Genomic DNA, 23,234 nt, shown 5'->3' with positions numbered 1-23,234 from the left:
ACAGAATAGAAAATACAAAGGGACTGCCTTTGTTCAGTGTCCTGATTAATCAGAAGTCCAATTAATAAGGGTCCTGCTACATGTCAGTTCTCCACATAGGTTAGTTAGATTAACTAAAAGAGAACAGCAAAGTAATACATATGATTGTGGCAGATATTATTGGCCAAATAACTCAGCAACCATATTCAACCCCTTTCTTCTCTGCCTGCTTCCGTTACAGAGGATAAAAAAGGGGAGTACTGTACTTGCTTTCCCAGCAAGGATGGTGTCTTAGTCATCTAGTGCTGCTATAACAGAAATACCACAAGTGGACGTCTTCAACAAACACGAGTTTATTCTCTCACAGTCTAGTAGGCTAGAAGTCCAAATTCAGGGTGTCAGCTCCAGGAGAAGGCTTTCTCTCTCTGTCAGCTCTGGAGGAAAGTCCTTGTCATCAGTATTCCCCAGTCGAGGAACTTCTCTGTGCAGGGTCCCAGGGTCCAAAGGATGTGCTATTCTCCTGGCGCTTGTTTCTTGGTGGTATGAGGTCCTGTTTCTCTGCTTGCTTCTCTCTTTTATATCTAAAAAGAGACTAAGATACAATCTAATCTTGTAGATTGAGTACTGGCTCATTAACATAACTGTCACTAATTGCATCTCATAACATCATAGAGACAGGATTTACAACACATAGGAAAATCACATCATGTGACAAAATGGTAGACAATCACACAATACTGGGAATCATGGCCTAGCCACGTTGACAGATATTTTGGGGGGACACAATTCAATCCATGACAGATGGTCATGTAACACAGTTCTGGCCAATGAGACTTCAGTGGAAGTGTACTGGTATCTTCTGAAAAAGCACTTGCTAGCCCTGGGGACGTAATGGTTATGAGCTTGGCTGCTAACCAAAACATCCACAGTTCAAATCTACTAGCTGCTCCTTGGATACCCTATAGGGCAGTTCTACTCTGTCCTATTTGGTTTTGGTGTATTGATTTAAGGGAAAGACAAAGCTGGTGCTGCCCTAATCCCTTTCACTGAAGGCAAACATGATGCCTGCAGCTGAGGCTGCTAACTTGTGTTCATGAGACAAAGGCCAAGAAAATCACAGAAAAGACAACCCTGATACCGTTGACACATAAAACAAAAACAAACAAACCCAAACCTGTTGCCATCAAGTCCATTCTAATTTATAGCAACTGTATAGGACAGAGCCGAGCTCTTAACTATTGTGGCATTGAGCCATATACCTCCAAAATTCTTGGTATTTGTGAAAAACAAATCCTTATTTGTTTAAGTCACTATAAGTTATCCGTTGCTTGCATGGAAATGCATTTCCAAATGATATAACTACTGATGCGTAGCGGGCAGTCCTTTATGTTAAATGATACCAGGGTTTTCTCTGATGGGTAATTCTGTGGAAATTTTTTTTTTGAAATAATTTTTATTGTGCTTTAAGTGAAAGTTTACAAATCAAGTTGGTCTGTCACATATAAGCTTATATACACCTTACTACATACTCCCATTTACTCTCCCCCTAATGAGTCAGCCTGCTCCCTCCTTCCAGTCTCTCCTTTCGTGACAATTTTGCCAGCTTCCAACTCTCTCTATCCTCCCACCCCCGCTCCAGACAGGAGATGCCAACACAGTCTCAAGTGTCCACCTGATACAAGTAGCTCACTCTTCATCAGCATCTCTCTCCAACCCATTGTCCAGTCCCTTCCATGTCTGATGAGTTGTCTTCAGGAATGGTTCCTGTCCTGGGCCAACAGAAGGTTTGGGGACCATGACCGCCGGGATTCTTCTCGTCTCAGTCAGACCATTAAGTCTGGTCTTTTTATGAGAATTTGGGGTCTGCATCCCACTGATCTCCTGCTCCCTCAGGGGTTCTCTGTTGTGCTCCCTGTCAGTGTGGGAATTTTAGAGTGGTGAAATTCTATGCACAGTTTGGTGAGTCTATGGCTGTAACTCCTGGCGACAGCACTGAAGTGAAGTCTTGAAGTCTGCATGTCTTTATCATACAATCTGTACAATGAATAAAAATAAAGCAATATTACTGTTAGGAATTGAATTGTGTCCCCCCAAAAAATGCATTGTAAATCCTAACCCCTATACGGTGTGTGTTGGAATTGACTCAGTGGCAATGGGTTTTGGTTTTATACCTGCGGTTATAATCCCATTTACAAACGGGTTTTCTTTGTTATGTTAACAGACTATGTCAGTATAGGATGTGTTTTAAGCCAATCACCTTTGAGATATAAAAAGAGCAGATTAGGCATAAAAAGGCCAGAAGGGATGGGGGAAGACAGATGCCACACCACACGAAGATAACCAGGAACCAAGGAACAGGGACCTTCCCCCAGAGCCCACAGAAGAACAAAGCCTTCCCCTAGAGCTGGCACCCTGCCTAAACTGGGGAAAATAAATGCTTGTTAAAGCCACCCACTTGTGATATTTCTGTTATAGCAGCATTAGGTAACTAAGACAATCACCTTGCCTCCTATTATACATTTTTACCTTCAGAATCCCTGGGGCAAAGGTAACGAGATTATATTGCATTGGTTAGAGTTTTTAATGCACATCACAGAAACCAACTCTGGCCAATTTATGCAGAAAAAAAATTATTAAAAGGATAAAACCAGTTGCTTTCAAGTTGATTCCAATTTATGGGGACCCTTTTTGAGTTAGCTTTCTTATGTGTCAGGGTAGAACTGTGCTCCATAGGGTTTTTAATGGCTGTTTTTCCAGAAGTAGATCTCCAGGCCCTTTTTCTGAGACCGTTCGGGGTGGTGGCACAGTGCATTAACTTTTTGCACCATCCAGGGACTCCAATTAAAAGGATATTGAAAAAAAAGAAGAAGAAGAAGAAAAAAAAAGTGCTGGGGATAGCCAGAGAGCCAGGCTAAGCGACAAAGCATGCAGGAACAAGGCCTGAAGTCACATTGTAGAGCCTGGTCCAATGAAGGAACTACTGTACCCACCTCTGGGTCCAGACCTTGAAACTGGTGTAGTCAATACCACTGACAGTGGAAGCTCCAGCCAAGAAAAAAAAAGCCATAGCCATATCAGCTTCTAGAAAGTGCATGGAACGGCCACCAACCTTTCCAGAATGAATTCAGAGTAGTCCTTCCAGGCGGAGACATCAGTGAGGGAAGCAAGACACTCATCTTGGGTGCGAGATTTAAGGAGGCACCAAACAACTCGGTAATCAAACAATATTTTAGAGCAATATTTCAAAAAAGTAAAATTAATGCAAAAAATCTATTTCGAAATATTCAAGTTTAAAATAAAGGCAGGATCCTACAGGACCAAGAGTAGGCAGAGGCAAATGAGGGCGAATTGTACCAGTGCATGGTTGGATCATCCTCATTTCCACCTCAGAGTCTGGAGTGGGTGTAAGGGATCGGTAGCACCTAGGTTTTGTGCCCACAACCAGGCTGCGAGGGAGTCTACGAGAGAGGATATCTGGAGGTTTTGTTAATAGAAAGTGGGCTCTACTTCGTAAGTAGATCCCCTACACAGATGAAGGGGATTCAAATATTGGGTGGCCAAAAACAATGAGAAATGTCCAGTCCATTTACTGGAATCATAGTCAAATGTCACCCTTTGGGTCCACTATATTCTGGTTGAGCTATTTTGAAGAAAACCTCGGTGTTTATGAGAGTAGGGTACAGACAATTTGAGTATAAAGAAAAAACAAAATATTGCCTTCTATTTGATTCTGACTCATGAAGACTCATGTGTTACAGAGTAGGACTGTTCCATAGGGTTATCTTGGCTGTAATCTTTATGGAAGTAGATCATCAGGCCTTTCTTCTGTGATGTGAACGGATGGGGCTGAACTGCCAATCTTTGGGTTAGTAGTCTCGAGGGGAGAGAGTGAAACGCTTCTTCTGAAACTGCAGAGAATCCCAGGAAAAGATAAGGTTTGAGCTGGGCTTTGGAAGAATCCAGGAAAAGCAGAAAAAACATTGGATTTGCAATCAGGAAATGGAGTTCCCTGCTTGGTTACCCAGCTTTCTAAATGGAGGAAAAAAACCCCCCAAAAACCAAAACCCAAACCCATTGCCATCTGAACTGCCCCATACGGTTTCCAATGAGCGGCTGGTGGATTTGACCACCACCAGCCTTTTGGTTAGCAGCTGAGGTCTTAACCACTGTGCCATCAGTACTCCACTCTTACTCAGCTTACTAGCCGTGTAAGTCACTTAGCTTCTCTGAGTGTTGGTTACTTTATCTCTAAAATCTCATCACCTGTGACCTGCCAAAGAGCTGAGATTAAACAAGTGAAAAGGGTTTGCAAACTGTAAATCACTATGCAAACATCTCGCACTGTTATTCAGTTGTTAAGGATGGTAGGACTTTGTCAAAAGGCCTTGGGGGAGAAGGGCCTCTGGATAGAGAGAATGAAAGGTGAAGAGTTTACTATATGAGGCTAAACAAAAGGAAACTGGGGCTTTGAAGTCTAGAAAGACGAAAGCAGTCAAGGCAGGCCTCTGTTTTAAGATCGCTAAGGAAACAAAGCCTGGACTCCAAACTCGATGGATAAAAATCAAGCCCTGTGGTTTCACACACAGTTACAAGAGCATGAAGCACCATTAAAACAAAAAATCTATTGCTATGAGTCTATTTTTATAAGTCTATTCAGACTCATAGTGACACTATAGGACAGAGTAGAACTGCCCCACATGGTTCCCAAGGAGCTCCTGGTGGATTTGAACTGCCAACCTTTTGGTTAGTAGCCATGGTTCTTAACCACTATGCCACGAGGGTTTCCATGAGGCACCACAGCATCACAGAATACCCAAATGATTTGTGCAGAAGCTTATTTTTTTCTCTACTCGGCCCCTTTTAAGGCAGACAGGGATCATGTCTTACTCATCTTTGTTTCCAGGAGCCTGACACTTCCACGTCTGTGGCACTGTGCTCCATTTTTAAGGAATGGGTGAGCACTCAAAGGCTAGTCAACTTGAGGACCTTTCTACCCCTAAAGATAGTACATACTAAGCTGTTGGGAGGCCTTGAAAAGCAAGCTCTTTTATGCACACTGGGACACCCTCAAGGTGACAGACGTCCAAACATATGAGAGCTCACCTGATCCCAGGTAGTGTGTTAATCCTTACTTTTAGATAGAGTAGGTGGGGCCAAGGTCTTCAGCAGACCAGTTGCTACAATAGCCAAAAATCAAGGGGGGTAACGAACTACGCATGTGATAAAATTTTACAGACTTATACACATACACACCCACACAGAAATGAATGCACGAAAAACTGGTTAAGTCCGAGGGAGGGGATAATCTAGTTAGTTGTATTTTGGTTAATTGTTCCAATTTCCTGTTTTGAGAAGGTAGCATAGTTACATAAGATATAAAGAGAAGCTGGGTGGGTGATGGGTTTGAGGTCTTTACTAAACTTGCAAGTTCCTGTGAGTCTATAATTATTTCAAAATAAAAAGTTTAAAAACAGAAATCAAGAGGAACGTCTTCCCAGCCCATCGCAGCCGGTGACCGCCCCATACTTCACACCTCACCTGCAGGGGGACAGAGGGGAGGTTGCCTGGATGGGTTGGGCGAGGCCGCGCACGCGCAGGCCGGCAATCCGGGCTGTGCCGCCGGGAAGTCGCGCATGCGCAGCCCCGGCTCCTGGCCGCCGCGGCAGCCCCTCTCCGCAGCGGGGGACAGGGCTGCCTTGGACCCTCCGCCTTGCCGTCTTTTCCGGCAGTTGGGGCGCTTCCTGTTGTCCTCACTTGCAACCGTTCCTCGGGTGTTGTCTTAGAGTCCCTCGCGCGTTCCTTCTCCTCCAGCGCGCTGCTGCAGCCGCTGGGGCTTCGCCTGTCCGCACGTCGAGACCGCTGGCGGGACCGGCGTCTGGGCTTCCCGCCGCCCGCAGCCCTGCCTCTGCCCGGGGATCTGGTGAGTGTCTTGCTGCGGCTGCCTCCACTCCACCCCAGGCTTTTTCATCTCCTCTTCTCGCTAAAAAACAAAACAAAACAAAAAGCAAACCCGTTGCCGTTGAGTCGATTCCGACTCCTAGCGACCTTATGACCCTTCTCGATGGCGCCCTCTTTTTAGCCGTGTCCTCTTGTCCCCGCAGCCCATCTCCTCAGCCTCCTGTCTTTTTCCCTCCTTTCGGCCTCCAGAGGCCCTTTGTCGGGCCTCTCCACGCTTTCCCACCCAGTCCTTTCTCTTCCTCCGTGCAGTTGGGGCGGGGAGCCAGCCTCTCCTTTCTGTGTTGCCAGCTTTGTTTGCTCACTTTCACCGCTCCGACCCCTCCGGGAACACAGTCATCACCAATTTGCACCTCCTTTTCCTTTTCCTGGGATTTAGGAACCTGGGAGCAGAGATGCCAGGAATCTGGGAGCCAGGCAGAAAGGTGGAAAGCGCACATGGGGTCTGGTACTTTTGAGTGTTCCTCCTTCCCCCGGTTAGTCTTAGGATACTGGGCTTCAGATAGTCTTAAGATCTCAGGAAAGTGCAGTGCAGACTCTTAAGAAGGGAGTGGAGAAGGAACATAGTCAGAGGAAAGGGAAAAGTCCATAAGGATTTAGAGGAAAGTCAGTGTCACAGGTAGTTCGCAGAACGGCTAGCAGAGAGACCACATATCTCAATTGCACTTGTGAAATAACTGAAAGATACGAAGAGAAACTTGTTCTTTTTCAAATGTACAGAGGAAGGTTGGAATGAAGTAGTCCCTGTGCCTCCTCTCCCTTTCAGCTCAATTGCTTCTGATTTAGCTAAGCAGTAGATGTGGTTTCCCCAAGCATAAAACAACAGCCACAATTACAGGCTCCTCTTCTTACCCCAAACATTACTTATCAGCTTCCTAATAAGAGGAAAAGGACTTTTCTCCAACTTTTTACAACCCTACACCTCATCACACATACATACTCTCAGTTCCTACAATGGAGATCAAAAATGAGTTTTTTCCCAAGTAAATATATTTTCTAAGGTGCTTATTAAGTGCATGGCACTGAGCATGAGTTGGGATAAGGATATTAAAAAGAGTCTAAGAGTGCTTGCTTTCCAGTGGTTTATAGCCTGGTAGAGGAGATTGTGACTCTTGAGTCTTGGCTCCAGTGTCGAATTGTCCAAAGGAAGTATTAGATTGTCAGTTACAAAGAAATAAAATATTGGTGAGGGAAAGCATGTTTATTGAGATAACAGAGTACCATCATAAAGCCAAGCAGACGACCAGTCACAACTACCAGAATGAATAAAACAATGGTTTCATTTGACCTACTTTTGTGTTCGTGATCCCTACCCCTGACTTTTATGGGGATCACATCCACCTCCTTTTGTTAAATTTTTAAAGTTTTAAACATTTCTCACCTATTATTTCCTAATTCTGCAGAGTTGAAGGAGAATGAAACCAATAGGTTAATGGCCTCCAGTAATGTGTAGGTCACGGTGTGAAGGCTTGAATTATCAAAAGCCCTGTCATAAGAAGTACTTTGTTGGTCCAGCAAACCTGTGAATCACTACGGGGCAATAGTAATTGTGTGTTTTGATTAAAGGATATTAGAATTAGATTAAACATTTTATGAGAGGAGGAGTAGGAAGTTTGAAGAAAGGTCAAAGGGAAGGACAGTGCAATCTTTGCACATTAGAGCCTGTATGTGAAGGCTGAAAACCACTCTTTTAGAATATTTGTTGGCTTGATATATGGTGCAAATGATCTCATTTTGTTGTTGTATTTTTATGTTGAAGTAATTTTAGTTGTTGTAAATACATGTATTTACATTTTAAAGCTGAAATTACATTTTAACAACTGGAGTATATATATGTATATGTAAAGGGTCTCCAGAAATTATCATCCAGGGGAGGAATACAAAGCCCTCACTTGCCTCTGACTTGTTTTTAAATTTGGGTTGAAAATTTCTTCATCAAACTCATTTAAAGTGCATGTGGTTTTCATTGTGGGTGGAGGGGGTACAGGCTGACAAATAAGGAACCACACCCAAGCTTCATAAACCAGAGTTTTTTTAAAAAAATTCTTCCGTCTACTGATACTCTAAAAACATTTGAGTTTGCGTTGGTATCACTAGAAACTTCCTCATAAAAAATAACGATATTTTATAGTAAGATAGCTTCAAATGCAATGTCTTGAATTTGTCATTATGAATCATTTTGGCATATCATGAATCAAAATGCTTGATTCTGAAGCAGAGCCTTGATATTGACTCTCTTTGCTTTGAAGGGATTATTTCTTTTTTTTTTTTTTTGCAGGGATTTTTTTTTGCCTGAATATCTTGGTGGCGCAGTGGTTAAGCACTTGGCTGCTAACCGAAAGGTTGGCAGATCTGACCCACCAGCGCCTCATGGGGGAAAGATGTGGCAGTCTGCTCCCTTAAAGATTACAGCCTAGGAACCCTATGGGGCAGTTCTACTCTGTCCCGTAGGGTCAGTCTGGGTTGAAATTGACTCTGTGTCAATGGGTGTGGTTTAGTTTTTATTGCCAATGCTGGAGGAAGTCAGGGTTGATGAACAGTTTGGTCAAGTGTGACAATATAGGTTGGCAAAAATACCTGGGCAAAAATGAGGTGTTACATTTAGGGAAAAAACAATAAGCAACCTAAACTCTTTGCTATCAGTTTTTTCATATGTAAAATAAGAGAGTTAGGGTCCCTTGTTTTTTATTTCATTATGGTGAGTATATAAATATGGGAGTCCCTGGGTGGTACAAATGGCTCATGCGCTCAGCTGCAGACTGCAAGGTTGGCAGTTCAAGTTCACCCACAGATACCTTGGAAGAAAGGCCTGGCGATCTGCTTCCTAAAAGTCAGCAATTGAAAACTCTACAGTTCTACTCTGACACACATGGGGTCTGTGAGTCAGAATCGACTTGACAGCAACTGGTTAAGTATACAATTAACAAAACATATGCCATTTCAGTATTTTTTTTAACATGTACAATTCAGTGACATTAATTCATTCATCATGTTGTCCAACCATCAGCACTTTTTCTATATTTTGTCTTTATGCTTGACAGAAGTTCAGTGCCCCCTAAGCAATGACTGCTTTCCCCATTCTTCCCACTAACAAACTTTGGTCTCTACACATTTGCCTATTCTGTGGATATTTCATATAAGTGGGATCATGTAATATTTGTTCTTTTGTGATTGATTTATTTCACTCAGCATGTTTTAAAGGTTCATCCATGTTGTAGCTTTTATCAGGATTTCATTTGGGCCTCTTTGCTTTTCTGCTTTCATCCATCACTAGAATTATGATTCAGGTTTTTTCTTTGTGATATTGTTTCCATTATAGGTCTTTATTTGAACTTGTAACTTAGAATAAACAGTAAACATATATCAAATACCATAGGCCTGTGTTAGAACACATATGTACCTGTAGATCAGCATTTTTGTCGTGTTTTTTTTTTTTTTAACAGAAATTTTAAAGTTAGAAGTTATTGGTAACTTATTGGTATAGCACTTGCTCAACGAAGAAAATATAGAAAACATGAAAAAGCACAAACAAGAATAAAATTATCTATTGCCTTCTCACTGCCTAGAGTTAAGCCACTAATAACATTTTGATATATATATTTCTAATTCTGATATCATACACATATAGTACACACATAAAATTGAGATCATGGTGTACATTCTGGTTTGCAATCTGATTTTGTTAACTTAAATTGGACATTTCTCCTGACATTAAAAATTTTAACGTATTTTAATTGTCTGCTCAGTATTTCATTGTAGGACTGTTTCATGTTTAGTCAGTCCTCTGTTGTTATATATTCAAATTATTTCCAGTTTTCCTTTGTCATTAACAATGCTGCCTTGAACCCCCTGTGTATAAATACTTGTGGGCCTCTGATTTCTTCAGGGTAGATTCCTAGAATTATACTATATTATAATAAAAAAAAAAAAAATTTTTTTTTTTTTTTATATATTCTTAATGTACACATATGGTATGGTGATCTCGTTCTCTTCCTTTTTCAAAAGGCAACACTTTATTTTAAAGGTATGTTCATGTTGTTTGTAGGTAGGCATAGTTGCTCCTGACCTCTGCGTTTACAACATTTTATTTATTCATTTCCTTACTGAATTGTCTCCAGCTCCCCATACCACCAGTGATGGCATAAGGAACATCCTTTCTCTAATGCACATCTTTGTACACGTCTCTTTATGGGCCTGTGTGACAGTTTCTCTAGATTTTGTACACAGGGCTGGGATTTCTGGGTCAGAGGACGTAATGTATAGCCATTTTCTCTAAGTACTAGAATTCAGTTTGATTTTTGCTATATACTACCTGTTTGTCCTCCAGAAAACATGTACTAGCTTACATCCCTGTCAGTAGAGTAAGGTAGGAGAGTATGTAACTGGTGGATTCTAATTGCAAAACTAATACCTCTCCTTGTCTTTGATTCTAGCAGCCATGGCAATGACAGGCTCAACACCTTGCTCATCCATGAGTAACCACACAAAGGAAAGGGTGACTATGACCAAAGTGACACTGGAGAATTTTTATAGCAACCTTATTGCTCAACATGAAGAACGAGAAATGAGGTAAAGGATTCAGTTTGAGAGAGTTGTGTCATGGTTGTGGTATTTATGTCTAACATCCCAAAACATTCATAATTTTGTCGACAGGAGACGGAGACAAGAATAGCAGCTGTGTTGTAGCCTATTCCATTACAATGGAATGACAGTATAATGGATTTCTAAAGCCCCTACCCTTAGCTTACTATTTCTATTACTAGCCGGTAGCGCAGAATTCCATTCCGGTGTAATAACTAGGCCATTGTTAAGGTAGCATGGTGTGATGGAATGAGCACCTCCTTTGCAGTCAGACTTGGGTTTAGAATTCTCCCTTTACCACTTACTAGTTGGATGAGGTTGGACAAATTACTTTCCAGTTGCCCAATCTGGAAAATGGGGATAATGATACTTACTTTGCAGGATTGCCGTGGCGATTAGATATAACATACCTGAGTATCTACCATGGTGCTTCACAGATGGCGATAGCTTAGTTAATGGTGCTATTGGCAGCTGTTGTTAGTGTTATTGACCTGGTGTATACCACTCATGTAGTAACTCATAATTACAACGTCTTTTAACATTTCATTAGAAAATACCGAAAAGTTCAAAGACTTGTACAGCCTAAACATCCATGTGCATATCGTCCAGATTCTGTACTTACCATTTTATCACATATCTACCTACCCGCTCATTAATTCATCTTAATTTTTTACAGTATTTCAAAGTATGTTACAAACATCAGTACACTTCTGAGTATTTTCACTTGTATAACATTAATTAGTTCAGTATTTGTGAATTCTTCTGGCAGGGTGTCTTAGATAGCTAATGCTACTATAACAGAAATACCACAAGTGGATGGCTTTAACAAACAGAAATTTATTCTCATAGTTTAGGAGGCTGGAAGTCCAAATTCAGGATGCCAGCTACAGGCTTTTTCTCTCCGTCAGCTCTGGGGGAAGGACCTTGTCATCAATTTTCCCCTGACTAGGAGCTTCTCAGCGCAGGGATCCCGGGTCCAAAGGGTGTGCTCTGCTCTCAGTTCTTCTGTCTTGATGGTATGAGGGCCCTCTCCTCTCGGCTGACTTCTCTCTTTTATATCTGAAAAGAGGTTGACTCGAGATACAACCTAATCCTGTAGATTGTGTCTTGCCTCATTAATATAACTGCCTCTAATCCTGCCTCATTAACATCATAGAGGTTAGGATTTACAACATAACAGGATAAATAGATCAGTTCACCAAATGGAGTACCACAACACAATACTGGGAATCATGGCCTAGCCAGGTTGACTTACATTTTTGCTTGACACAATGCAATCCATGACAAAATAAAAACCCGTTGCCGTCGAGCCTATTCCGACTCGTAGTGACCCTGTGGGACAGAGTAGAACTGCCCCATAGGGTTTCCAAGGAGTGGCTGGTGGATTTGAACTGATGACCTCTTGGTTAGCAGCTGAGCTCTTAACCACTGCACCACCAGGGCCGTAGTCCATGATGGGGGGTAAAATTTACATACAATGAAGCACATGATTTTAAGGGTACCATTTGATGAGCATTTAGAAAAGCACACACCTGTACAACTCAAACCCTTATCAAGACATAGAACATTACCATCATCCCAGAAAGTTCTTTCTTGTCTCTTACTTCCTAACCCCAGGCAACCAGTGTTGTGATTTTTTTCTATCATAGATTAGTCTTGCTTATTGCATATAAATGAAACATGTAAATGGAATCATATAGTAAGTACTGTTTTGAGTAAGGCATCTTTCACTCAGGATAATGTTTCTGAGGCTCATCCATGTTATTGTGTTTATCATTAGTTCCCTTTTACTGCTTAGTAGTATTTTGTTTTATGACTGTCCCTCAGTTTATCTGTTCTGTAGATAAACATCTGGGCTTTTTTAGTTTTTAGCTATTTTGAGTAAAGTTTCTATGAACATTTATGTACAAATCTTTTCCCTTGGGTAAATACCTAGGAGTGGAATTGCTGGATCATAAACATACATAGTTAGGTATGTACGTGTATGTGTGTGTGTGTGTGTATATATATTTTCTTCGGTTACAGTTTTGTTATAGAAGAAAGGATACAAATGAAGAGATGCATAAAGTGAAGTCTGTAAATAATTATAGTATTCATTTTTCATTTTCACTTCTTAGACCTTTTGTTTCTTTTTCTTGCCTTTCTGTACTGTCCAAGAGCGCCATCACAGTGGTGAAAAGAGATGGTCACAGTAGTTCTCTGATTCCATGTGGTTTCTGATTGATAAGGGAAAAAAAGTCGGTATTTTAACATCATGTATAATGTTTGCTGTAGGGTTGTTTTTTGGAAGCTCTCCCCATTGTTGCAGCCACTGTGTCAGTCCATCTTGTTGAGGTTTTCCTCTTTTTCGCTGACCCTCAGCTCTGCCAAGCATGATGTCCTTCTTCATGGACTGGTCTTCCTGATAACCTGTCCAAAGTCTGTGAGACAATGTCTTGGCATCCTTGCTTCTATTGAACATTCTGGCTGTACTTCTTCCCAGAGAGATTTGTTTGTTGGAATAGTCCATGGTATGTTCTTCACCAACAGCATAATTCAAAGACATTGATTCTCCTTCGGTCTTCCTTATTCATTGTCTAGCTTTCATATGCGTATCAGGCGATTGAAAACACCATGACTTTGGTCAAGCACACCTGAGTCCTTCAAGTGACATCTTTGCATTTGGAGAAGTATACCATATTTTAATTTTTGTATATTATTATTATTTTGAACATTTTATTGTGGTTTGGGTGAGAGTTTACATAGCAGATTAGTCCATTCAACAGTTTATACACATTTTGTTTCATGACATTAGTTGCAACCCCTGCAATGTGACAGCACTCTGCCCACTTCCCACCTGGGTCCCCCATTTCCATTTGCCCATCTTTTCCTGCCCCTTCCTGTGTTCTGAACTTTGCTTTTGGGCAAGTGCTGCCCTTTTGGTCTTGTACGTTTGATTGTTTTGAGGAGCACGTTCCTCGGGTGTTACCGTTCACTTTATAGGCCTGTCTATTATTTGGCTGAGAGGTGATCTCCGGGAGTGGGTTCAGTTCCAGATTTGAAGGGTGTCTGTGGGCCATAGTCTTGGGGGTTCCACCAGTCTCTATCAGACCAATATGTCTGGTCTTTTTTATGAATTTCAATTTTGTTGTACATTTTTCTCCTACTCTGTCCAGGACTTCTGTTATGATCTCCATCAGTAGTGGTAGCCAGGCACCATCTAGTTCTTCTGGTCTCAGGCTTGTGGAGGCTGTGGTTCGTGTAGTCTGTTAGTCCTTTGGACTAATTGATGCCTTGAGTTTTTGATTTTCTTCACTCATCTTTGCTGAGGACCGGAAGAGGCCGTAGTTGTACGGCTGCTCATGAACTATTAAGACCCCAGTCGCTACCCACCAAAGTAGGATGTAGAATATTGTCTTTATGGTCTAGGTTATGCCGATTGACCTAGATCTCTCCTGAGACTATGGTCCTAAGCCCTCAAGCCCAGTGACTCAGTCCCTCAAGGTGTTTGGTTATGCCTAAGAAGCTTTTCCAACTTCCTATCCTGTGTTCTCTACTATATACATGGATATCTTGCAGCATATGCAGATATGCATATGGAAATACCTCTGCCAGACCTATATATGCTTGTGGGTGTACTCCCATACGCTGTCCCACACCTGTTCAGCTTACATATCTACCTTTGTATCCAGTCATAAATTACTGTTTGTTACTGTTATTGCAGAATTGTGTGTGCAATAGTATTTACCCTTGTTACTTTTTACTCTTGCATACCTCCCAGTGTCGTCTTGCCTTGGTCATGGTGTGCTGACTTCTTTACTGTGTGTTGCCCTTTCCTTTGCCCAAGTTAATGCGTCCACTATATAGTTAGTGATTTTCCCTCCCGTTCCTGATAACATCAAAGAATGTTTCTGTGTGTAAACCTTTTCTTGACTTTTTATAATAGTAGTCTCATACAATATTTGTCCTTTTGTGATTGACTTACTACACTCAGCAGAATGTCCTCCAGGATCATCCATATTGTGAGATGTTTTACAGATTTGTCATAATTCTTTAACACTGCATAGTATTCCACTGTGCGTATGTAATAATTTGTTTATCCATTCATTTGTTGCTGGGCACTTAGGTTGTTCCCATCTTTTTGCTGTTGTGAATAATGCTGCAGCAAACATGGGTGTACATGTATCTATTTATGTCACTGCTTTTATTTCTCTAGGATCCATATACCTAGTAGTGGGATTGCTGGATCATCTGGTATCTCTGTGTATTTCTAACTTTTTAAGGAAGCGCTATACTGTTTTCCATAGTGGTTTTACCATTTTACAATCCCTCCGGCAATATAAGAGAGTTCTAGTCTCCCTACACTCTCGCCAGCATTTTTTAAATTTTATTTTAGCTGAAAGTTTACGGTGCAAATTAGTTTCTCATTCAAAAATGTACACACAAATTGTTTTATGACATTGGTTGCAATCTCTGCAGTGTGTCAGCACTCTCCCCCTTTCCCTTTATACTCCAAGTTTCCTGTGTCCATTTGTCCAGATTTCCTGTTCCTTCCTGCCTTCTCCTCTTTGCTTTTGAGCAGGTGTAGCACATTAGGTCTCCTATACTTGATTGAACTAAGAAGCATGTTCCTCACTGGTGTGTTGTTTGTCTTATAGGCCTTTCTGATTTTTGGCTGAAAGATGAACTTTGGGAGTGGCTTCAGTTCTGTATTAGCAGGGTTTCCAGGAGCCATAGTTTCAGGGGTCCTTCCAGTGTCTGTCAGACCAGCAAGTCTGGTCTTTTTTTTTTTGTAAATTTGAATTTTGTTCTACATTTTTCTTTTCTGTGTGTGAAACCCTCTATTGTGATCCCTGTCAGAGGAGTTGGTGGTGGTAGCTGGGCACCACCTGGTTCTTCTGGATTCAAGCTGGTAGAGGCTCAGGTTTATGTGGTCCATTAGTCCTTTGGACTGATATTTTCCTTTTGTCTTTGGATTTCTTCATTCTTCTTTGCTTTGAATGTGATGGGACCAATAGATACATTTTAGATGACTGCTCGCAAATTTTTAAGACCCCAGATGTTACTCACCAAAGTAGGATGTAGAACATTTTCTTTATGAACTATGTTATGCCAGTTGACTTAGATGTTCCCCGAGTTTCCCTATCCCTCCTCCCCGGTAACTCGGTCCCTCAAGGTATTTGGATATGTCTAGGAAGCTTCTGTGGCTTTACCTTGGTCAAGTTATGCTGACTTCCCCTACATTGTGTGTTGTCTTTCCTTTCATCAAAGTTAACACTTGTCTACTATCTAGTTAATGATTTCCCCCCCACCCCACCCGTAACCATCAAAGTTTGTTTTTTTTTTTTTTCTGTGTGTAAACCTTTTCATGAGTTTTTATAATAGTGGTCTCATAGTATTTGTCCTTTTGTGATTGACCTACTTCACTCAGCATAATGCCCTCCAGATTCATCCATGTTGTTTTGCGGAATCATCTTTGTTCTTTATCATTGTGTAGTCTATTGGAAACGCTGTTGGCGTAGTCCTTAAGAGCTATGGCTGCTAAGCAGAAGGCCACAGTTCGAATCCACTGGGTGCTCCTTGGAAACCCTGTGGGGCAGTTCTACTCTGTCCTGTAAGGTTGCCGTGAGTCAAAATCGACTTGATGGCAGTGGGTTTCGGTTTTTTTTTGTTAGTATTCCATTGTGTGTATGTACCATAATTTGTTTATCCTTTCATCTGTTGGTGGGCACTTAGGTTGTTTCCGTCTTTTTGCTGTTGTGAATAGTGCTGCAAGGAACATGGGTGTACATGTATCTATTTATATCACCACTCTTATTTCTCTAGGATCCATATACCTAGTAGTGGAATTGCTGGATCATCTGGTATCTCCATATATTTCTAACTTTTTAAGGAAATGCCGTATCGTTTTCCATAGTGGTTTTGCCATTTTACAATCCCACCAGCAGTGTATAAGTGTTCCAGTATCCCTGCAACCTCTCCAACATTTGTTATTTTCTGTTTTTTTTTGATCATTGCGGTTGTTGCCAGGGAGAGATAGTGCCTCATAGTTGTTTTGATTCCCATCAATCTAACGGTTAATGATTGCAAGCATCTCTTCATGTATTTGTTGGCCACCTGAATGTCTTCTTTGGTGAAGTACCTGTTCATACCCTTTGCCCATTTTTTAATTGGATTGTTTGTCTTTTCATTGTTGAGGTGTTGAAGTTTTCTATAAAGTTTAGAGATTAGTCCCTTGTGAGATGTGTCTTAGCCAAAAATTTTTTCCTAGTCTGTAGGTTCTCTTTTACTTTTTTGGTGAAGTCTTTTGATACACGTAGGTGTTTAACTTTTAGGGTTTCAGTTGCCTAGTTTATCTTTTGCTGTTTGTGCATTTTTAGTTATGTTTGATAGTCTATTTATGTCATAAATTAAGGCTCCTAGGTTTGCCTCTGTTTTTTCTTCCACGATCTTTATACTTTTAGATTTTGCATTTAGATCTTTGATCCATCTTGAGTTAGTTTTTATATATGGTGTGAGATATAGATCCTGTTTCATTTTTCTGCAAATGGATGTTCAGTTTTGCCAGCACCGTTTGTTAAAGAGACTGTCTCTTACCCATTTTATGAATTTCCGCCCGTTGTCAAAGATCAGTTCTCCGTAGGTGGATGGACTTACTTTTGGGCTCTCAATTCTGTTCCATTGGTCTGTGTGTCTGTTGTTGTACCAGGCGGTTTTGACTACCATAACCATATTGTGGGTTCTGAGATCAGGAAGTGGAAAGCCTCCTATTTTGTTCTTCTTCAGTAGTGCTTTGCTTATTTGGGGTGTATATTTTTTTAATAGATTTTATTTTTTAGAGCAGTTTTAGGTTTACAGAAATATTGTGCAGAAAGTACACTGAATTGCCATATACTACCTCCCCCCGACAAGTTCTTTCTATTAACATCTTGCGTTCCTGTGGTACATTTGTTACAATTGGTGAACCAACATTGATACGTTTTTCTTAAATAAAGTCAATCGTTTGCATTAGGTCAATCTTTGTCTTGTACAGCCCTATGGATTTTGACAAATGCTTAATGCCATGTGTCTACCATTACAGTATTATATAGACATATTTTTAATTTTATAGGAAACTGCCAGACCTTTTTTCCACAGTCTTGAGAACAATGTATGCGTGTTCTAGTTGCTTTACATCTTTGCTAACATTTGTTTTGTCAGCCTTTTAACCTCAGCTGTTTTTGTGGATGCTTTGTGGTATCTCACTGTGGTTTTAATTTGCATTTCCCTGATGATTAGTGTTGTTGACTTTTTTTTTTACTGTGTTAATTGGCTATTTGTACATCTTTCTATGCATAAAAAATGTTAAACTCCTGAAGAGTTTATTCAGTTTTTTTGAACATTAAAAAAAATTGAGTTATCTTTATTATTGAGTAGTTCTTTGTATATTGTAGGTATCAGTCTTTTGTCGTATATATTCATTACAAATAATTTCACCTAGCATGTGGGTTTCCTATTTATTTTTTTAATTGTGTCTTTAAATGAGCAGAAATTTTTAATTTTGATGAAACCTAATTTAGCATTTTTTTCTTTAAAGTTTTTACACTCTGTCACCTCTCTAAAAAACCTTTGCCTCCCCCACGTCACAAAGATATTTTTCTATGTTTTCTTCTAGAAGTTTTATTGATTTAATTTTTATGTTTATTTCTGTGATCCATCTTGAATTAATAAGTGCATGTGGCATTAGGTGGAGGTTGAGATTGCTTTTTTTCCTATAGATACCAGTTGTTCCTGTACCATTTGTACCATTTTCCCTTCTGCATTAGATTGCGTAAGCACTTTTGTCAGAATCAAGCGATGGTATGTGGTAATCTGTTTCTGGACTCTGGTCTGTACCATTGATCTATTTGTCTGTCTTTATGACATGTCACACTGTCTTGAAAGCTTTGTAAGTCGGTCTTGAATCAGGTAGAGTAAGTCGTCCGACTTTGTTCTTTTTTTTCAAGATTGCTTTTTGTATTCCAGGCTCTTTGCATTTCCATATAAATTTTAGAATCAGTTTTCAGTTTTTATGGAAAAGCCTGATGGAATTATTACTGGGATTGCGTTGAATCTATACATTAACTTGGGAAGGATGGACTTTGTAATAGTATCGTGTCTTTTGTTCATTTATTCCTTTTTTTTTTTTTTTATTGTACTTTAGTTGAAGGCTTACGGAGCAAACTAGTTTCTCATTAAACAGCTAGTACACATATTGTTTTATGACACTGGTTAATAACCCCATGAAATGTCAGCACTCTTCCTTCTTGTCCTTAGGGTCCCCCTAACTATTTTTGGATGCTATTGTAAATGAATATTTAAAATGCCATTTTCCAGTTGATTCTTGTTAGTATATAGAAATACGGTTGATTTTTGTATATTGACGGTGTATCCTGCAGCTTGGCAATTTACTTATTCTAGTAGTTGTTTTGTAGATGTCTTAGGATTTTCTATGTAGACAATCATGTCATACTCAAATAGAGATAGCTGTACTTCTTCCTTTCCTTTTTTCACTTTTTCTTGCCTTATTGTACTGATTGGGACTTCTAGTACAATGTTGAATAGAAGTGCTAGTGGTTATTCCCAGTTTAAGGGGGGAAATTCTCACTATTTCACTATTAGTTATAATGTTAGCTGTAGGTTTTTCAAAGATGCCCTTTGTCAAGTTGAGGAAGTTCTCTAATGTTCCCATTTTACTGCAAGTTTTTATCATGAGCGGGTGCTGAATTTGTCAGATGCTTTTTCTGCACCTATTGAAACGAACATAGGTTTTTTTCTCCTTTATTCTGTTAGTGTGATGAATTACCTGAACTGATTTTTTAATGTTAAACTAACCTTAACCCAAACCAAACCAAACCCAGTGCTGTTGAGTCGATTCCGACTCATAGCGACCCTATAGGACAGAGTAGAACTGCCCCATGGAGTTTCCAGGGAGCGCCTGGCAGATTCGAACTGCCGACCCTTTGGTTAGCAGCCGTAGCACTAAACCACTACGCCACCAGGGTTTCCAAACTAACCTTACAATTCTAGAATAAAACCCTCTTGGTCATAATGCATTAACTTTTTTATTATTGCTGGATTCAGTATGACAATATTTTGTTAGGGCTTTTGCATCCACATTCCTCATGAGGGTATAAATCATAATTTGCATGAGAGATATAATTTGAACTTAAACATGGATTCCCTGGGTGGTGCAAACAGTAACGCGCTCAGCGGCTAACAGGAAGTTGAGAGATTCAAGTCCAACTGGAGGTGCCTTGAAACAAAGATCTGGCAATCTATTTCTAAAAAATCAGCCATGGAAACCTCTATGGAGCACAGTTCTACTCTGACATACGTGGTGGGGTCACCATGAGTCAGAATCATTCCACAGCAATGGGCTTATGCAGAATAGCAAGGCATTTTATACCTGGTGGTGCCCAGCTGCTGTTCACTGACTGCACCGTGTCCTGTGTCAGGACCATGGGAATTCAAACATAAAATTGCACAGTATACCTCCAGGAATGTGAACTCTGTTGGGAATACAGGTAGTCCCCAACTTACGACGGAGTTCAGTTCTGACAACTCTGTTGTAGGTTGGTTTTGATGTACATTGAATACCTCATGTTTTTAAAAATTTTTTTTAGTTTTCATTATTATTGTGCTTTATTATCAGTATCTTTATAAATCCGATCTTTATTTGTCTTTGGGGACTGGAAACATTATATATAAACTTACAAATACATTTTAATTAATACATAAAAAATATACAAATCATGAAAATTTACTTCAAGGATGAAAAAGAATTGGACGATGTTGGCATTTCGTCAGTTGCGGTAATAACTATGCTTGTGGAAGGTTCTGGATTTCTGTATTATCCCTAGGAGTGGGGATGGTGTTTCTAGTCAGAAAATTAGAGTTGTCTGTATGGTCCTTTTCTTTTTTCCTTCATATATTTCACAGTATTATGGATTGAATTATGTCCCCCCCAAAATATGTATTGTAAATCCTAACCTCTCTGCCCGTGGTTATAATCCCTTTTGGGAATGGGTTGTCTTTGATATGTTAGTGAGGCAGGGTTAATGTAGGATGTATTTTGAGTCAGTCTCTTCTAGATATAAAGAGTTTAAGGAAGCAGGCAAGACGAGAGATGGGAGAAGATTGATGCCAAGACACAAGGAGATCTCTAAGGAGCCAAGAAACAGAAACTGATGAGCAAGGACCTTCCCCCAGAGCTGACAAAGAAAGGCTTCTTCTAGAGCTGGCACCCTTAGTTCTAACTTCTAGCCTCCTAAACTGTGAAAAAATAAATTTCTGTTTGCTAAAGCCATGCATTCATTTGTGGTATTTTCTATTGTAGCAGCAGCACTAGATAACTAAGACACGCGGTAAAATCTCACTGCTTCCCGAATCCGCCTCTTGACTTTAGGAGAGTGGTCAGCTTTTGGGTCCATGCTTTCAAGCAACTGAAGCTCCTGATTTAGTTTAGCAAACTAAATCTATGTGGCAGTGTTTTTAGTAAATCATGAAATTGATAATATCAGCAAATTACAAGCTGCAGTATTGTATGTGGTATATATTACTAACAGTAAGATGTACAAAACAACCCCTGAGGGTCATAAGTGTGGCTTGTTATAACTTGAATAGGTCATGAATCAGGGAATATCTGTAGTTATTTTCAAATACAGCTACTCTCAATATCAGAGCTTCTGGCATAGTTGTATGGTGCTCTTTTTTTTTAATTAAAAAAAATTTTTATTGAGCTTTAAGTGAAAGTTTACAAGTCAAGTCAGTCTCTCATACAAAAATTACACACACCTTGCTATATACCCCTAGCTGCTCTCCCCCTAAAAAAGACAGTACACTCCTTCAGTCTACTCTGTATTCCAATGTCCATTCAACCAGCTTCTGTTCCCCTCTGCCTTCTCATCTCCCCTCCAGACAGGAGCTATAGTGCCCTTTCTTGTAGATGTGAGTTGATAGTTCTGTTTTGGTTTCTCAATGCAGTTTGATAAGACTATTTTAGGCTTTATTATTGCTAGGCAAAAACCCCCCAGTAACTGACAGAGCACTTCAGTAGTAAGTAAACTAAAACTGGAACTGTCAAAGCAAGGATTTTCAAGCTTTTTTATGTGATAGGTGGAAACCTCATAGATACATAAGTGTCTAATTATGGGCAGTCCCCAGATTACAAGCAAGTTCCATCCTAAACCTGTCTTTAAGTCAAATTTGTACGTGAATCGGAACAGTTAGGTATGGTTAGTATCTGATATTAGTCAAATGTTTATATAGTATATAGTGTACCTTTCTATGCATAAAAAATGTTAAAGAAACACAGATACACTGGAAAATCTTTAACATAATGTAGTAATAATGATGTTTTGATGCATGACACAAAGTAGCGCTGTTTGTTATTATGAACTATTGTACGTATCTCAAATTTTTAATATAATAGGCTTTACAGGGGTTGGTTCATAACTACGGGTTGTATGTAAGTCGGACATTCATAACCTGGGGACTGCCTTAATAAAAACCCAAAAACCAAACCCATTGCCTTCGAGTTACTTCCAACTCATAGTGACCCTATAGGGCAGAGTAGAACTGCTCCATGGGGTTTCCAAGGAGTGCTTGGTGGACTCAAACTGTGAGCCTTTTGGTTAGCAGCCGTAGCCCTCAACCACTATGCCACCAGGATTTCCCTGCCTATAATAGAAAGTAGAAATACTGTCAACTCACCTGGCTTGTAGAGTGGACTAACCTTTTCTCTCATCCTGCCTGCCTCTGACTCAGCCTGTGCTGGGAGGGAGAGCCTAAACTAGGCTTTGAAAGGGGAAGTGGGTGATTGATTATAAGCAGTAGTTACAAACATTCATTGCGCATTGTGATGGATTGAGTTTTTAAATTTTTTTTAGCAACATATATTTTCCACATTTGCTGTGTACAAAGCACTATGCCTAGTGGAGAAGGGGGATTCACATGGGGCCTTGCCTTCAGAAGAACTTGCTATCTCATATGGAAAATGGGCACACACGCAGCTACTACTTGGAGTGAATGGGAGGCATTGGCGGGTCGAGGTTGGGTATGCTTTCTAAGTACACAAGTGTCTCTCTGTCCCCCAGGGTTCTGGTTTGATGCACTGGAGTTGAATGGAAGGAGGCGTTCCTCCTCCAAAGGCTGGAGTGTTAGCTCACCTGGCTCTGAGACCGCAGACCACGCCAAATGCAGGGGCTGCTTTTCTTTTTCAGTATGAGCAATTTTAAACACATACAGAGGTAGAAACAAGAATACAGTGAACTCCCATACATTTCTTTCTCAGATTCAGTAATTACAAAGATTTTGCTACATTTACTTCATCTCTTTCATTCTATTTTTATTTTTTTGGTACTGTGTTTTTTAAAAATAATTTTTATTTTGTTTTAAGTGAAAGTTTACAAATCAAGCCAGTCTCTCACATATAAACTTACATACAGCTTACTACATACTCCCACTTACTCTCCGCCTAATGAGTTAGCCTCCTCCCTCCTTCCAGTCTCCCCTTTCGTGACCGTTTTGCCAGTTTCTAACCCCCTCTCTCCTCCCATCTCCTCTCCAGACAGGAGATGCCAACATAGCCTCAAGTGTCCACCTGATGCAAGTAGCTCACTCCTCATCAGCATCCCTCTCCAACCCATTGTCCAGTCCAGTCCATGTCTGATGAGTTGTCTTCGGGAATGGTTCCTGTCCTGGGACGACAGAAGGTCTGG

At 40.3% G+C, this 23,234-nt stretch overlaps 1 protein-coding gene and 1 long non-coding RNA gene across 5 annotated transcripts in view; one reads left to right on the top strand and one right to left on the bottom strand.

Annotated features, from left to right (window-relative positions):
- Positions 1-23,234, top strand: part of STK38 (serine/threonine kinase 38) — a 66,516-nt gene that overhangs the window by 11,595 nt on the left and 31,687 nt on the right. Inside the window, exons 1-2 of one of the 4 annotated variants that reach the window (XM_049890676.1) lie at positions 5,815-5,899; positions 10,368-10,503. In XM_049890676.1, the coding sequence (XP_049746633.1) occupies positions 10,373-10,503 (131 nt within the window). In that variant the 5' untranslated portion in view covers positions 5,815-5,899; positions 10,368-10,372. Of the gene's footprint in view, positions 1-5,812; positions 5,900-10,367; positions 10,504-23,234 lie in introns of those variants that run through there. The other 3 variants (XM_049890683.1, XM_049890689.1, XM_049890698.1) reach the window with 3 other exon arrangements.
- Positions 1,596-6,360, bottom strand: LOC126079656 (uncharacterized). The gene is made up of 3 exons (XR_007518229.1): positions 6,240-6,360; positions 5,518-5,959; positions 1,596-2,013 (listed from the first exon to the last, which is right to left on the bottom strand). It is a non-coding gene; the product is annotated as an uncharacterized LOC126079656 (long non-coding RNA).

The sequence above is a fragment of the Elephas maximus genome, chromosome 1 (assembly GCF_024166365.1).
Source record: "Elephas maximus indicus isolate mEleMax1 chromosome 1, mEleMax1 primary haplotype, whole genome shotgun sequence".
Taxonomy (NCBI): domain Eukaryota; kingdom Metazoa; phylum Chordata; class Mammalia; order Proboscidea; family Elephantidae; genus Elephas; species Elephas maximus.
Note: the sequence above shows the minus strand (reverse complement) of the source record. Positions and strands in the feature narration are given on the sequence as shown.